We start from the raw sequence: 14,617 nt of genomic DNA on the forward strand, positions 1-14,617 counted from the left end.
ACACACGTATATGGGAGGCTTTTTTTTACCTTTTTTTTTCGTCTTGGTACTTTTATTCCCTTTGGTGAAACTGAGATACGTGGTAGGCTATGGATTTGTGACACGTGGAAGAGGCTTAGAGGTTGAAATACGAATCATGATGATGGCGAAGGAATGGTGCATGCGATTTTTCTCTCTCTTTCTTTAATTTTTTTTTTTTAAATATTTTTCCCTTGTTGGGCCAAACTAGTTTGCATTGTTTATATCCAAAGCTGTAACCTTAACGGCGCTAAGTTAGCACATGATTCACTATGATTGGATTCATATTCACATATTCACCCCTCATGGAAGATCCTATGCTTTTTATGCTGACTATTTACTTTAATTATAACTTAAGTTTCATAATTATATATATATATATAGAGAGAGAGAGAAGAGAGAGAGATTTGTACTTGCATTGTATTTTAATGAAAGAGAACAAATAATGATTTTAATGAAATACGAAAATGTTTAGTAATTAAAGAAAATCAGCCAAAAACGGTCATAGGTTGCCTTATTTAGCATTCATTAATTGTTGCGATAATTAATGAATACTAAATAAGACAAGTTCTGACTGTTTTTTTTTGTCTCCCTAACATTACTATAAATAGTATTACACATCTAAATCTTTTTGTTAATTAAGTCCAACTAAATTAATTTGATATAACAAAATTAATTATAATTAATATTATTTCAAATCTTATTATTTAACTTAGTTAAATTTAATTCATAAAAAGATTTAAATTTATATCATTATACAATGAATATATAATGAGGTACAAGATCCTAAAACAACTATCACCACGGAAAAAAACTTAGTTACTACAGAGAAAAAACCAAACTATTATATATAACTCTTTTTTAGGGTAATTTGGGAGGGGAAAAAAACTAGCACTATACTCTTTTTCATATAATACTTTTGTAATATTTTAAAGTAGAATTATTTTTTTCAAGAAACTGTGGTCAATTTGTTTGATAAATGTGGTAGTGTAGTACTGTTCCACGATACCCTGCAAAGTAATTCGTAATGATTTCCCAAACTAGGCAATACATGTCCCTTTCTTCACAAAAAGTTGTTGCTTCTTTAGACGGATCCCTTCATTTTTCCAAATTAATTAAATCTTAAGGCAAATTAGGTTGATCTTTTTTTTCCATTATTGGATGATGTTACACATTCGATTCGATTTATTGTGTTTGCCTGATGATTGAGTGTATGTTACAGATCCGGCCCACAGATCCTATACCCGAAACGGTCTTCGAACTCGATTACTCAGGTCCGACCCGTTTTGCTCTTCCAGAAGGCCCGAAATTGGTTTACTAGAGCTCCTAACCAACTTTCGAATTTAAACGTCTTCTTTATCTTAGTCAAGTAAGATAAGATAAGATAATTCAAACGTCTCCCTTATCTTAGCTAAATAAGATAAGATAAGATATTCATTATCACCTATAAATAGAGGACTCAGGTCCTTCCAGGTATTCATTCATTTCCCACACCTTCTACCTCTTAGATCCATTCTTATTTAAGCGTCGGAGTGTCTTTGCAGGTACCACCCCCCATTGCTCCAGTCAAATAATCTGGCATCCGTCTCGACCCGCAAGTTGTCAATCCATCTCTCAACCCGTACCAGAGACATCTTTTACATAACTCCAGTGAGGGATCGATATTTATAGACTTCAGTAGAATGGAAGTAAAAATTGTAATAATCACAAGACAAAACCTGTTACTACTTATAATCATAATCTCCATTTATTTAGATGAAACGATTAGTAATTAAATTCAACTTTATATGTTATTGGGATTGATTAATTAAGCCCAAAGATATATATAAGATGCTGTCTGCCCCTTTCGGATAAATAATGAAAGATGTAAGTAATATTATGTGTTGGATACGATTGAGAAATTAGCCAAAAAGTTCTATCAAAGTTTGTCCAACGTAATATAACCCTGATTAGACACAAAGTTTGAATAATTGAAAACTTGAATAGATGCATTTTGTGGGCATCTCTTGCATGCAAATTTCAGTCAATCATAAAGGGAATAGACATGAATAAAAGTTTGTTATGCTACTAATAAACAAAAGAAAAAAAACGTCAAAATCACTATAAAAAGCAATTGCTTAGGGAACATCACATTATGCATTTATGCTAATAGGGCGAAAATTTAGGGAACATGATATTCCAAGTTATTTGAATTTTGAAACTCAAATTAGTAACATCTGTGTGAAAATTCAGATATAAAGTATATGTGTGTTGGAAAAGTGTGAAAATATTGAATGTTTTTGATATCTGAATTTAACCCAAATGAGTTAAAAATTACAAAATCTGAGTTCTGATTCCATGCTAAGTAGGAAGAATGTGCATCCGACAAAATGCATGAAGACTCAAATTTGGGTAAAACTGGATTTTGTCCATCACATGTTTTTAGGAAGAGAATTATTTTTAGGTGAATTATACGGTAAAGATGTAAGTTTACAGATATTTCTTTTTATGGGATGAAAGAGAGATTGAAAATGGTAGGATCTACACTTTAAATAACAATAAAATAATAAAAAATAACTATAAAAGGAATTTATTTTCTCTCTCTATACCACTTCAATCTGTATAGTAGAGTGCCCCTTTTAATGTAAATTGTCAACAGATACACATGCAAAACGTCAATGACTCGAAGCTCAAAAATCACTGTTTTTGTCTTTTACCATTAACAACAATAATCCATCATCAATATTTGGTTTTCATTTCATTTTACAACACTTATTTTATTTTCCCAATTTTATATTCTAGTGTTCATATAATTATATTTCATTAGACATTGATATAAGGCAAAGGAATAGAAATGACAAGCCTTATATCCAAATTCCAAGGCTTTAACACCTCTCTCTCTCTCTCTCTCTCTCTCTCTCTCTGCAATCTTGCTTCTAAGAATGGTGAGAGGATATAGCAAAAATGGTGGTGAAGGATGGGCACCCATTGGGGCACCAGTAGCAGTGAAGGTGCACAAGATGGTTGATGAAGATCTTCCTCAACATTGGTCCAACTTTGACAGCTCTGTTAATGCAGTTTCATTTGGTTTTGTTGCCACTGCCATTCTCATCTCCATGTTCTTGCTCATGGCCATCTTTGAGAGGTTCCTCAGACCCTCCTCCTCTTCTTCTCCTTCCTCCTCCTCCTCCTCCACTGCCACCCCCTCCCACAACCGCCCTCACCTTGGATTCAACTCCAAGCTCACTCATCCATCACCAAAAGTAAGTCTTTATTAGCTTTCCTTCACCTTCTTAATGCATTTCTTTCACTGTTGCTGCTTCTGCTTAACTTATCATTATTTATCTGACAAAACAAAAAGCTTATGTTGACCAAGTTTTCTTTTCTTTTTATGTTAAACACTTTTTTTTTTCCATCTAATAACATTATTTTCCAAAATTGTTTCTTGCTTTCTGTTTCTGCTTCTGCATCCCCTCACTATTTGGAATTTGGAATATTAGATCTTGGGTACTACTTGTTGGTGAAAATTACCTTTTTTTTTTTTGGGTTCTGTTTTTCCTTTCTTCTAATGAATTTCTCACCCTTTTCCAATTCAGAAAGTTTGTGTACTGTGTGCATTCATCATCTCCCTCACTGTTCAACATCCCAAATAATCACTTTTTGAGGAAATTTTGTGTTTCTTTTTCTTCTCATTTTCCTCAAACATAATGTTCTTTGTTCCAGAGATTCTTCTTATTAGTTTAACACTAAAAAGATTGTTGCTTATTAGCACCCATTTATTCATTTATGTGAAGTGTACTTATTCATCATTGTGATTAAACCCCAATTTTTGTTTCAATAGGAAAAAAAAAAAGTAATAACTTTGAATTTAGCTTCTCAGAAGCTAAATTTTTGTTTTACTGGATATAATATATAATATAATACAAAATCTGAAGATATACATAAAAGGTATATGATAAGATGATAACCCACCAAATTGTTTCATTTAATTCCTAATGGATCTATCTACACGTTCTATCAAATACCCTTAATTATGAGTGAACTGTTTTGTCTACAGTTTACTGATATTTATATATATATACATGGTCCTCCAAAGAAGTGTTCTGCTGAATCATTCATAGGTCCCTGTCGTTCCCTAGCCACGAGTCTTTCTTCATATTTGTTTATCCACCTTAGCTTTGTGTTGGAATTGAGACCCACATTGTCTTTGATGCTAATCTGCTCCATCAATTTCAAATTTTAATGACACCAATGCATAGCCCGTGTTTGATTAATTAATAGTCACTATACTCAACACTCATCACTAAACTAAAGTTATTGTAACTATTAGTAAAAATGTAATTTTATTTTCTTATAATTTTTTAAAATTGCATATAGCAGAGAGAACAACATATTTATTAAGTTGATCAAATTTAAGAGTCTCAAATAAAATTACTAATTTCCATCTTTCTAGCTACTAGTTCCCAAGGTAACTAAGTAACCAACCCCATATGCTTAGTTTTTGTTCCACTCCACATGTTCACTTCTTGGTAGATTTTTTTTTTAAATAATAATTAATATAGTAAATCTTATGATAAGTAAGTGTGATGCAAGAATTGTGTAGTCCACCTTGTGCCACTTCTTTGGAGGAACACAGTAGGCCCACCTATGTGTATATATTTCATCAAACCCTATGCTCTCAGGAGGGAAAGAGGGCACAGCCCCTGATGGGACCTTGTGTTTAGAGTTGTTTCTCTCAACTTTAACAAAATTAATGGTTCTCTTCTACTATTGGCCAATCACCCTTTGAAAGCAAAAGCTCACTAACAAAACAAATAATAATAATAATATAAATAGTTTAATAATTTTGTTCTTTTTCTTTCTTTAGTTTTGAATTCAGATCATGAACAATGGATAAGGTATTAGTAGAGAACATGCTTCAGCACTTAGGCTTCTGACACTGATTCTTCTTTTTGTGTTTATACTAATGATGCCACTAAGGGGCTTAGGCAATGAGACCATGTGAGGAAATTAAAATTTTAATTTCACTTTAATTAAAGTTACCAGTTAATATTGTTTCTTTTGGGGGTTATCATTAATGTCACAACCCATTGGGAAATTGGATTAAGGGTAGCAATAATGCAATATATAATTGTGATTTGAGAATAACTAAATTGCAATACCATGTGATCTCACTCACTCCTCTATATCGTGGTTTCAGTGTTGTAGTGTCTATGACGTAAAACAAAGTTTTTGCATGATAACTACAAAATTATTAAAGGTGATCTTAACATGTAATATACATAATTAAGCATTCTTTTATTTATTTATTTATTTAACTCTAAAAGACAACTAGTATTTAATTACAGAGAAAATGACAAATAGGTCCTTAACCTTTTAATCAGTGGACATTTAAATCCTCGAAAATTTGAAAATATATTTAAGTCCCTAATCTTTTCAAAACATTGACATATCGATCCCTCATGTTCATTTGGGTCTGTCAGATCCAACGGAAAAAATTAAACGTGACTCCTGTTGTACTCACCTGATTGATACAAATGCACACATGAGAGAATTTTAAAATTTACTCAAGATCGATGTGTCCAGATTTTAAAAAAGTCAGTGACTTAAATATATTTTTAAATCCTCAGGATTTAAATGTCCACCGACCAAAAAGTCAAGAATCAAATTATCCTTTCTTCTAAATTATATTATGCTTTTTATTTGATCCATGTCTCACCGGCATGGTTATTTCTTGGTGAGCATATTTAATGTCATGAGTCATATATTGATGTGTAAAGTCAAATATATGATACGATGTTGGATGATGTTTGCGCCTTATCTAACACATATGTCCATAAATTGAAAGAAAAGATGAATAGAAAAATGTAGCAGGAACATTGTCATTTTGTTGTGTTTGTTGAATGTCTTTTTTAGTTTCCATTTTTTTTTTCAATTTCGTCCAGAAGTGATGTCCACTCGGATAAGATTCTACGTAAGATAAGAATCTTATATTATTTTTTTAATTTTAACCACTTCTTTTTTTTTTTTATGATTGATGGGATGTATCACTACCCTCTGGGCCTTGGTTTGTTAATGATGATTAATTGATTATTATTTTAGAAGATTGATTAGTGCTTCATTTATATGTTTAGGAAAAATTATTTATATGTTTATAGGCTGTTGATCACTCTGGCTAATTGTAATTAATAATTTAATTTGGTTGTTGTCGTAAGTGGTTGCTTGCATCTTTAAATCCGTACATGTGTTATTGTTGTGTCTGACAATGTTGAAATCTTGGTGAGTCTATATTCGGTAATGGAAAATTAATTGCTTTGTACCTCTCCTTGCCGACAAGTCAATGGATTATGTTTCTTAATTTGTAAATTTTATGAATTTTGATTATTCCGTTGAAAATTAAGCAATAATGATATGGCAACTTTCGCTTTACCATATTCTATTTGCAATTTTGAAAATATTTGGTAACCAAAGAAAATCAACAAAAAACAGTTATAAGTTGTCTTATTTAGCATTCATTAATTGTTGCGATAATTAATGAATGCTAAATAAGACAAGTTCTGGCTATTTTTTTTTTACCATACCAATTAGAGACATTTAGTGTCTTAAATTTTCTTACTTAACAAAATGTTGATGAATTCACCAATGCATTTGCAGATGAGTTTATATGCTAGTTGGGTTTCAGTTATGATGCCGGGGGACGAGATTCCTAGGTTTATAGCTCATCCGGCGCCGGCGCCATGTCGACCGGAGCAGATTTTATGGCCTTCTCATCAGCATTGTTCGAGTTCCAACACTGAGGCAAGTATGAGGAGAGAAAGTTGTTGAGAGAGTGTTGTTACACCAAACCATTTTTATCTCCATAATTAGTAGCAATGTAAATAGGTCTTAGATTTGAAGGGCAAAATGTGGTTCCATCAAGAATGAATGGAAAGTATTAAAATTGCACTTGATGAGATTGCTAAGACATAAACATTACCATTGAGTGTTAAAACGCACGCTGAAACTCAAAAGTATTAAAATGATGGTAACACGTGAACACGAAATGCGGCATAAAGTTGCTCTCAATGATTTGCAAAAACAATCTCAACAAAACAATACCTTTTGCTTTCTTCTTTGGGCTCCCATATTTGGGATACAATGGACCGAATAGACTCTTCAGTTATTTAATGGGCCTTAAAATAATTTACATGTCAAGGAAGCGGATTCGGTGTTGAGCCCCAAGCCCTGTATTATTTGGAACAACCCTTGTCACATAGCTAAAAACAAAAACTTAAGGTTACCAAAACCAAACCAATCATTGAATTGGTAGAACTAAAACTTCAATGGAGATGGAATAGGAAATAATAAATAAGAAATCAACCAAATAGAACACACCACCGAAAACCCTTTGTAAAGGTTTTCTTCCATCGTTTTTGCTGATTCTGAACCACTACTATGAGGAGTGGTTTTGTCCGAGGAGAACACTTTCGCTCACATGAACCACCCAGAGCTCCTGGAGAAGATAATACGAGAGCAGCCAGAAAAGTGAGGAAGGTAGGTGAAGACCAATGCTTTACGGGAGAGTCTATTCTCAAAGCAAGGGAGGAAGAATGGATGGTTGAAGAAGGGATAGGAGGACAAGCTGGAGGTGAAGCTAGAAGGTCCTTCAGTGAGATGGTAAAAGGAGGTAGAACTCTAGTAACAACGGAATCTAACGGTGGAGCTGCAAACCTGGCAAGAAATCAGGAGAATATGATGGAGGAGGATAAAAGAGATAAAAAAAAAAAAAGAATCACAACCACAAAACAGGAACATTCCAAAGATAAGGGTGGAAAAGGTCAATGGGATCTTCAACTTTGTTTTGAATGAAGCGGCCATGAAGAACCTTAGACATCTGTGGTGGAATACGCTGATTGTGAAGTTGATGGGCAGGAAAATATCATTACCAGTCCTCACCCGCAGGTTAGAGAGTATGTGGGGGAAGCAGGGAAGTATTGAGGTGATCGACATTGGCAACGAGTTCTTCATTGTAAAGTTCTTCTCACAAGAGGACCTTGACTATGCACTGACAGAGGGACCGTGGAGGATCTTTGACCATTATTTATCAATCAAATTTTGGAAGCCGAATTTCAATCCAATGGAGGCAACAATTGATACAGTGGCAGCGTGGGTGAGGTTACCAGGTCTGGCCATTGAGTACTATGACAAAGAGATGCTAGAGAGGATAGGTAATATTGTGGGAAGAACTCTCAAGGTGGATTCCAACACAGCCGAAAAGTGCAGAGGTAAATTTGCTAGGCTGTGTGTGGAGCTCGACTTGACAACACCACTCATATCTCAATATTCCATCAATGGTGTGAGGTATTTGGTGGAATATGAGGGGTTATATGATATATGCTTTACTTGCGGTATGGTAGGCCATGAAAAAGCAAGATGTCCAATGAATGTAGTGACCGGAGAGGAGCAAGATAAGCCGGCGACAACAGGGAAAGAAGACAGTCAAGGAAGAGAGGATGAGGATGTAGAACAGCAGAAGAGAGCCCAGAAGGGTAAAGAAGTAATTACAGAAAATGAGGGGGCTGGAAACTGATATTTTACAGGAGCAATTTGGACCATGGATGGTTGTGAATCGCCAACCACGTGGCAGGAGGACAAAGATAGGAGATGCTGCAGGGGGTAATGGAATGAAAGGAACAAATGATGGTGGACAAAAACAAAATAGTAGGAACGTGCGTGGTACGAGGTTCGCAGTGTTCTTTGCAGAGGAGACAAATGAGGAGGCAGCCAATCATTTGGCAATTAAGGATATTCCACCAGAAAAGACAAACCAGAAGATTCAAGAGCCTAGTATCGTTTCTACAAGCAACCCCACTAATACACACAAGGCACCCAACATGAGCTCATCAATTAACATTTTAGACCAAGCAATTGTTTCAGCCCAACAAAAAAGAAACCAAACAGAAAAACCCAAAAGCCCAAAAAATCCTACTAATATAAAGACCCCAACACCAGCCAACCCAACAAAGAACACCACAGAAACCCAAAAAGAACTCACAAGAAAAACACCCAGCAAACCAAACCCAGCTCATAATTCTGCTACACAATCTATCACCTTAGGCGATCCAAACAATATGGATACATCACAAAACCTTTTATCCCAAATCCCAGAAACTCAAATTGAAAATACACAAGATATTGGGGATGACATGGTCATTCCCGAGACAGCTGTTATGGAGGAGGATCAACACAACTCCATGGACCCAGAACCACCAGACCCACACTATATAGCTTCAAAGATAATGGTGGAAGCAGCTCTTAAATTTAAAGAAGAGGAGCGGAATAAAATATCGGCAGGAGAGGAAATAGCTATGGCCATGCAAGAAAGGTATGAGAGCGACATGCGAGTTGAAAACAACTCAATGAACACAGATAATGGTGAAGATATGTGCCTTGAGAGGGATAAGATGCTGCTGGAACAATAGTTGTCCGGGTGTGCTTCTCTACCTATCTTTCTCTATGATCGTTTTCTCGTGGAATTGTAGAGGAGCAGTGAGTAAGGCTTTCACTCGCTCCATTAAAGAATTTAGTAGGTTATATAAACCTGATTTCATAATACTTCAAGAAACTAGATGTATTGGTGACAAAGCTTTGGAAGTTGTTAGGAGGATTGGGTTTAAATTTTTTCATATAGAAGAAGCCGTTGGCTTCAGTGGTGGTATCTGGATCCTTTGGAAGGACCCGAATATAAATGTTAATGTCAGAGTTTCAAAAACTCAATTTGTGCACTTAGATATTACCATCAGCAATGGGGAGACTTGGCTGCTTACCGCTGGTTATGCTAGCCCCCATGATAGTTTAAGGAAAGAGTTCAGAGAGGATGTAGTCTGCCTTGCAAGAGGTGTACAAAAAGCGTGACTAGTTGTGGGAGATTTCAATGACATAGCGTGCCCTTCAGAAAAGAAAAGAGGGGGAGTACTGATTCTAGAGTGTGCATTAGATTTAAGGAGTGGATTAATGCTTGCGGCCTCATAGACCTTGGCTATGTGGGAACCAAATATACGTGGAGAGGACCTCAATGGCAAGGGCTAGAGCGAGTTTTCAAATGACTTGATAGGGCCTTGGGAAATACAGCTTGGAGAACTAGATTTGAGGAGGCTCGAGTTGATGTTCTTACGAGAACAAACTCTAATCACCACCCCCTCTTAATTACTTTCAAACCACAAGCACAACAACGAAAAGAGAGACCTTTCTATTTTGAGGTTATGTGGAACCTCCATCCGAAATTCAAAGGGTATGTAGAGAGCACCTGGAAGAAACAAGAACCACTTGGTACTGCCTTAAGAAACCTCTCAAGAGGATTGAAGGAATGGAATAGAGATGTTTTTGGTCATATTGGGAAGCAAAAGTAAAAGCTACTCAATCGTATAGGAGGAATTCAGAGGGCGCAAGCTAGGGGCCACAACCCCTTTCTTGAGAGGTTGCAAAAAGAGCTCACAACAGAGCTTGAAAATATTTTGGAGAAGGAGGAGCTAATGTGGCTACAGAAGTCAAGAGAGATGGGTGATTGAAGGCGATCGCAATACAAAGTACTACCATACCAAGACCATTATAAGAAGGAGAAAGAACAAAATCTTAAAGTTGCGTAATGAGAATGGGGAGTGGATGGAAAAAGAGGAGACCATTGCCCAACATGCTATTAATTTCTTTAAGTTGCTGTATAAGGAAGATGAAATTAATAAGCCAGTTTAGCTTGTTATCAATAAGTACCCCCCCACTAGATGAAGAGATCAGGAGAGATATGGATGCATTTCCAATCCCAGAGGAAATTAAAGGAGTTTTTTTAGAATTGGTTCTCTTAAAGCGCCAGGGGAGGACGGCTTCCCGGCTAGTTTTTATAAGGATAATTGGAACTGTATTAAATCTAATGTTCTCTCCGTGGTGGATATCTGTTGGAAAGATCCGGCTTGCATTAGGGAGATGAATAACACGCTGATTACACTCATCCCAAAGACCCCCACACCAGAGTTCATAACCAAGTTTAGTCCCATTTTCCTCTGTAACGTCAGTTATAAAGGGCTATCTAAAATAATAGTTGACAGAATCAAACCCAGGCTGGTGAGTAGAATTGCTCCACAGCAATCCAGCTTTGTTCCAGGTCGAAATATTCATGATAATATATTGATAGCCAAAGAGATAACTCATATTATGAAAAGAATGAGAGGTAAAAAAGGCTTCATGGCGATCAAATTTGACTTTGAGAAAGTCTATGATAGAGTGAGGTGGTCTTTTCTTAACCAATGTTCTGAGGAGTTCGAGGTGACAAGCAAGCTGAGAGAGATTATCATGACATGCGTGTCATTCGTATTGTACAAGATGTCTCTGGTACGGGTTGAGAGATGGATTGAGAACTTGCGGGTTGAGGCGGATGCCGGATCGCTTGACTTGAGCAATGGGGGGAGGTACCTGCAAAGACACTCCGACGCTCAAGTCAGAATGGATCTGAGAGGTATAAGATGTGCGGGATGAATGAATACCTGGGGGAACCTAGGTCCTCTTATTTTATAGGTGGTGATAGTTATCTTATCTTATCTGAATAAGATAAGATAGACTTTTGAATTTGAAAGTTGGTTGGGGGCTCTAGTAGGGCCGATTTCTGGCCTTCTAGAGTGTTTTGATGGTCCAGACCCGGGTGGCTGGGTTTGGGTTTATTCCGGGTCATGGATCCGTGGGCCGGATCCGTAACAGTTGCCCCCGCAACGGGAGAGCGAGCGAGGTCGGTCTGTCGCTGGGAGATATGGTTTCGGCCGTGAGCGAGGTCGGTTTGTCGTTGAGATGTGTGATCTCGACCGTGAGTGAGGTCGGCTTGTTGCCGAGATATGTAGTCTCGACCGTGGGGGGCCATTAGTTCCTCTCGGGTAGTTGTTTGATTCTTTTTGTCTTTTTGAGGGGAAGTCGGTGCGCCGGCCCCGGTCTTTTATGCCGAAGATTCATCAGGCCGTTTTGGTCTGACGCGGTTCTTCTGTGTCCAATGCGCCTGTTGCATTTTTCGAGGCATACTTTATTGGTTTCTTTCTCCAAGGGGGCATTTATTGTGAGGGGACGTTTTTAGGTGTCTTTCCTTTATTGCCCTTACGTGCCTTTTTATTATTCAGGGCCATTTGCGTCTTTCTGCCATTTTTTTAAAACCGTTTTGGCTTTTCTTCTTACTTTCCTCGTCCATTTTTCTTTTCGTTCTCTCTTCTGAAAGAAAAAATCTCCTTCTCTCTGTGGCGTTTCTGACGTTTCTTTGGGGTTGAGTTTCTGCTTCCCAGCTTCGGCGTTTTCCAGGCTTGTTTTCTGCGTTTCGTGCTTCGAAGGGGCTGAGCACCACTGTGTTGGGTTGGTAGTGGGTAGTAGGCTTTTGGTTGTCTTCCTTGCTTCTGCGTAGGGTTAGTAGGCTGATGGTGGTGCTCCTTCCTGTTTTAGGTATGCATCGACAGAGGAGTGAGGGTGTGGGTACTCCGATAGCCCCTCCAGGGGCGTCCCTGCTCGCTATACCTGGGTGACTAGCGATGTGTGGGACATTCCGTCGTGGATGACGGAGGCCGATCTCCAACGGCTTCGCGATCAGGGGGCGATTTGTGGTGGCGGTGATGCGGAGCGGCAGTACGAGCTTGCCCTCCCGGACGCCGATGAGCGTGTTTGTTATCTGAACCTTGATTCACCCACTGTGCCGGACTGGATGTGGGTTTATGAATCTATGTTTACTCGGCTCGGCATGCGACTTTGTTTTTCCCCGTTTGTTCAGGATCTGCTGGGTCGGTATTCCGTGGCCCCGTCCCAACTTCACCCGAATAGTTGGGCGGCTGTTCGTTCTTTTGAGCTTATGTGTCAGTATCTTGATCTTCCGGTTTCTGTTCCCGTCTTCCTTTTTCTCTTTTTATGTACTCTTCCGACTAAAGAGGGGAAGCATAAGAAGGGTATATGTCGTTCCGGGCTTAGCCTCATCGCTGCATATTTAGTTTGTTTGAAGATTCCTTTCATGGTTTCAAGAGAGAGTATTTTAAGGTGTGCCCTGTTCAAGGGCATCGTCCTTTTTGGTTGACGTTAGAGGGCGAGCGCCGGTTTCCGACCTATTAGAATTTTCGCGCCGGGCCGTCGGTTTTGACTAATGCTACCTATGATGATTTGTCTCCAGAGGATAAGGACATTGCTAGTGTCCTTTGGCATTTGTTCGGGGAGCGTCCGTTAAATCCTTGAGACATTTTGGGGGATCCTGTGGCCTGCCAGGCGTATATTGGTGTGTGACTGCCGCTTTCTCTTGTTTTTTTATGTTTGTTTTCCAGTTTTGTAACTTTGAGTTTTTCTTTGATTTTTCAGTTGAGATGGCTGGTGGCTTGACTTCTTTGGCGCGGCTGAAGGCAGCGATGGATCGGGAGGAGGGGTCGTCAGCATCTCCAGCTACCCCTGTCTCTAATCCTGCTGCGGGTTCTCGAGCTGTTTCCCAGGAGGTGATTTCGTCTGGGGTTAGGGTTGGAGCTCGGGCTTCTCCTGGCCCCGTGAACTCGTCTGAGGAGGAAGTCAATGTGGTTACGGCTGCCGAGGCCTCCCAGAAGAGAAAGAGGCCTGAGGAGCCTAGCAGCGAGAACTTGGAGGAGGAGGGTGCTGTTCCTACCGTGATGGACCGACATTTTGATGCTTCAGGGTTCATAGATCAGTATTTGATGCCTGGCACTGAGCCATTTTTTGATGACAGCGATGTTTCTTTTCAAGCTAAGTCGGTGTATCGCGCCCTCCTTCGATCTGCTGTTATTGTCCGGAAGGCTGAGCCCATGATGGCTCAGGTCAGTTTGTTGGACAAGAAACTCTGTCTCTCCCAAGCTGATGCGGCTAAGTTGAAAGAGCAGCTTGAGGCTGCCGAGGTAGTGAGAGAGAAGGCGGCGAAGTCTTCCAAGGAAGCTAGGGCGGAGATATTCCGTCTTTCCGAGGTTGAGACTTCTCTTCTCTCTCAGCTGGGTGTGGAGCGGCAGCGAGCTTCCAATGCGGGTTCTCAGGCAGCCGTGCTCCTTGGCGAGGTGGAGGACTTGAAGGATGAAGTTGCCGCTCTGAAGAAGGAGAAGGCGGAGTTGTTGGCTGACGCGAAGGATGCAATTGCGGCTACCGAGGAAGCGATGAGAGCTCAGGCTTTGGTGTTGGCTCCAGGTGTGGGCGTGTCTATGATGGGGGCTTTCAAGACCGTCCGTGATGGTCAGATCGTTGACCTTGATTAGTTTTTGTTATATCTTGTTATTCCAGTTAGTTTGGACTTGGTTTTATTTTGGATGTTTGGTTGGCCTTGTGGCCGTGTATTTGGTATGTTTTGAAATTTTGTTTATGCCATTGTGGCCGCTTATAATCTCGCTTTTTCTTTGATGACTCGCTTTTTCATTGATGACCCGTGTGGCCGTTCAGGCTTTTGTGTTTTTTGAGCCGTTTTGCATGTTTTTCGAGCCGTCGTGACTTAGGACCTTTGGTAGGCCGTTAGCGTTTGGATATCCGTTTAGGCCCCGAGGGTGATCAGTTCTCGGGGTTGTGGCCGTGTTTCTATTCCTCTTGGGGAGGTAAGAGGGGGAAAGGAAAAATAAAATGCGATTTTATTGGGCCTCGTTAAAATCCTCCGTTT

At 39.0% G+C, this 14,617-nt stretch overlaps 2 protein-coding genes across 2 annotated transcripts; both read left to right on the forward strand.

The window, feature by feature from the left end:
• Positions 1–2,840: 2,840 nt before the first annotated feature.
• LOC107621722 (uncharacterized) lies at positions 2,841–6,947 on the forward strand. The gene is made up of 2 exons (XM_016323736.3): positions 2,841–3,260; positions 6,652–6,947. The coding sequence occupies exons 1-2, from the start codon at positions 2,940–2,942 to the stop codon at positions 6,820–6,822; spliced, it is 492 nt and encodes a 163-aa protein (XP_016179222.1). The 5' UTR covers positions 2,841–2,939; the 3' UTR covers positions 6,823–6,947.
• A 905-nt stretch (positions 6,948–7,852) lies between these two features.
• LOC148578998 (uncharacterized) lies at positions 7,853–8,566 on the forward strand. The gene has a single exon (XM_088487992.1). The coding sequence runs from the start codon at positions 7,853–7,855 to the stop codon at positions 8,564–8,566; it is 714 nt and encodes a 237-aa protein (XP_088344118.1).
• The last annotated feature ends 6,051 nt before the right edge of the window (positions 8,567–14,617 follow it).

Source organism: Arachis ipaensis, chromosome B10 (assembly GCF_059453495.1).
Source record: "Arachis ipaensis isolate K30076 ecotype BB chromosome B10, ASM5945349v1, whole genome shotgun sequence".
In the NCBI taxonomy this organism is placed as follows: domain Eukaryota; kingdom Viridiplantae; phylum Streptophyta; class Magnoliopsida; order Fabales; family Fabaceae; genus Arachis; species Arachis ipaensis.

Coding starts and splice junctions, on each gene's coding strand:
- LOC107621722 (XM_016323736.3), top strand. CDS start 2,940: ATGGTGAGAGGATATAGCAAAAATGGTGGTGAAGGATGGGCACCCATT. Junction 3,261..6,651: donor TCACTCATCCATCACCAAAA/GTAAGTCTTTAT, acceptor ATGCATTTGCAG/ATGAGTTTATATGCTAGTTG.
- LOC148578998 (XM_088487992.1), top strand. CDS start 7,853: ATGAAGAACCTTAGACATCTGTGGTGGAATACGCTGATTGTGAAGTTG.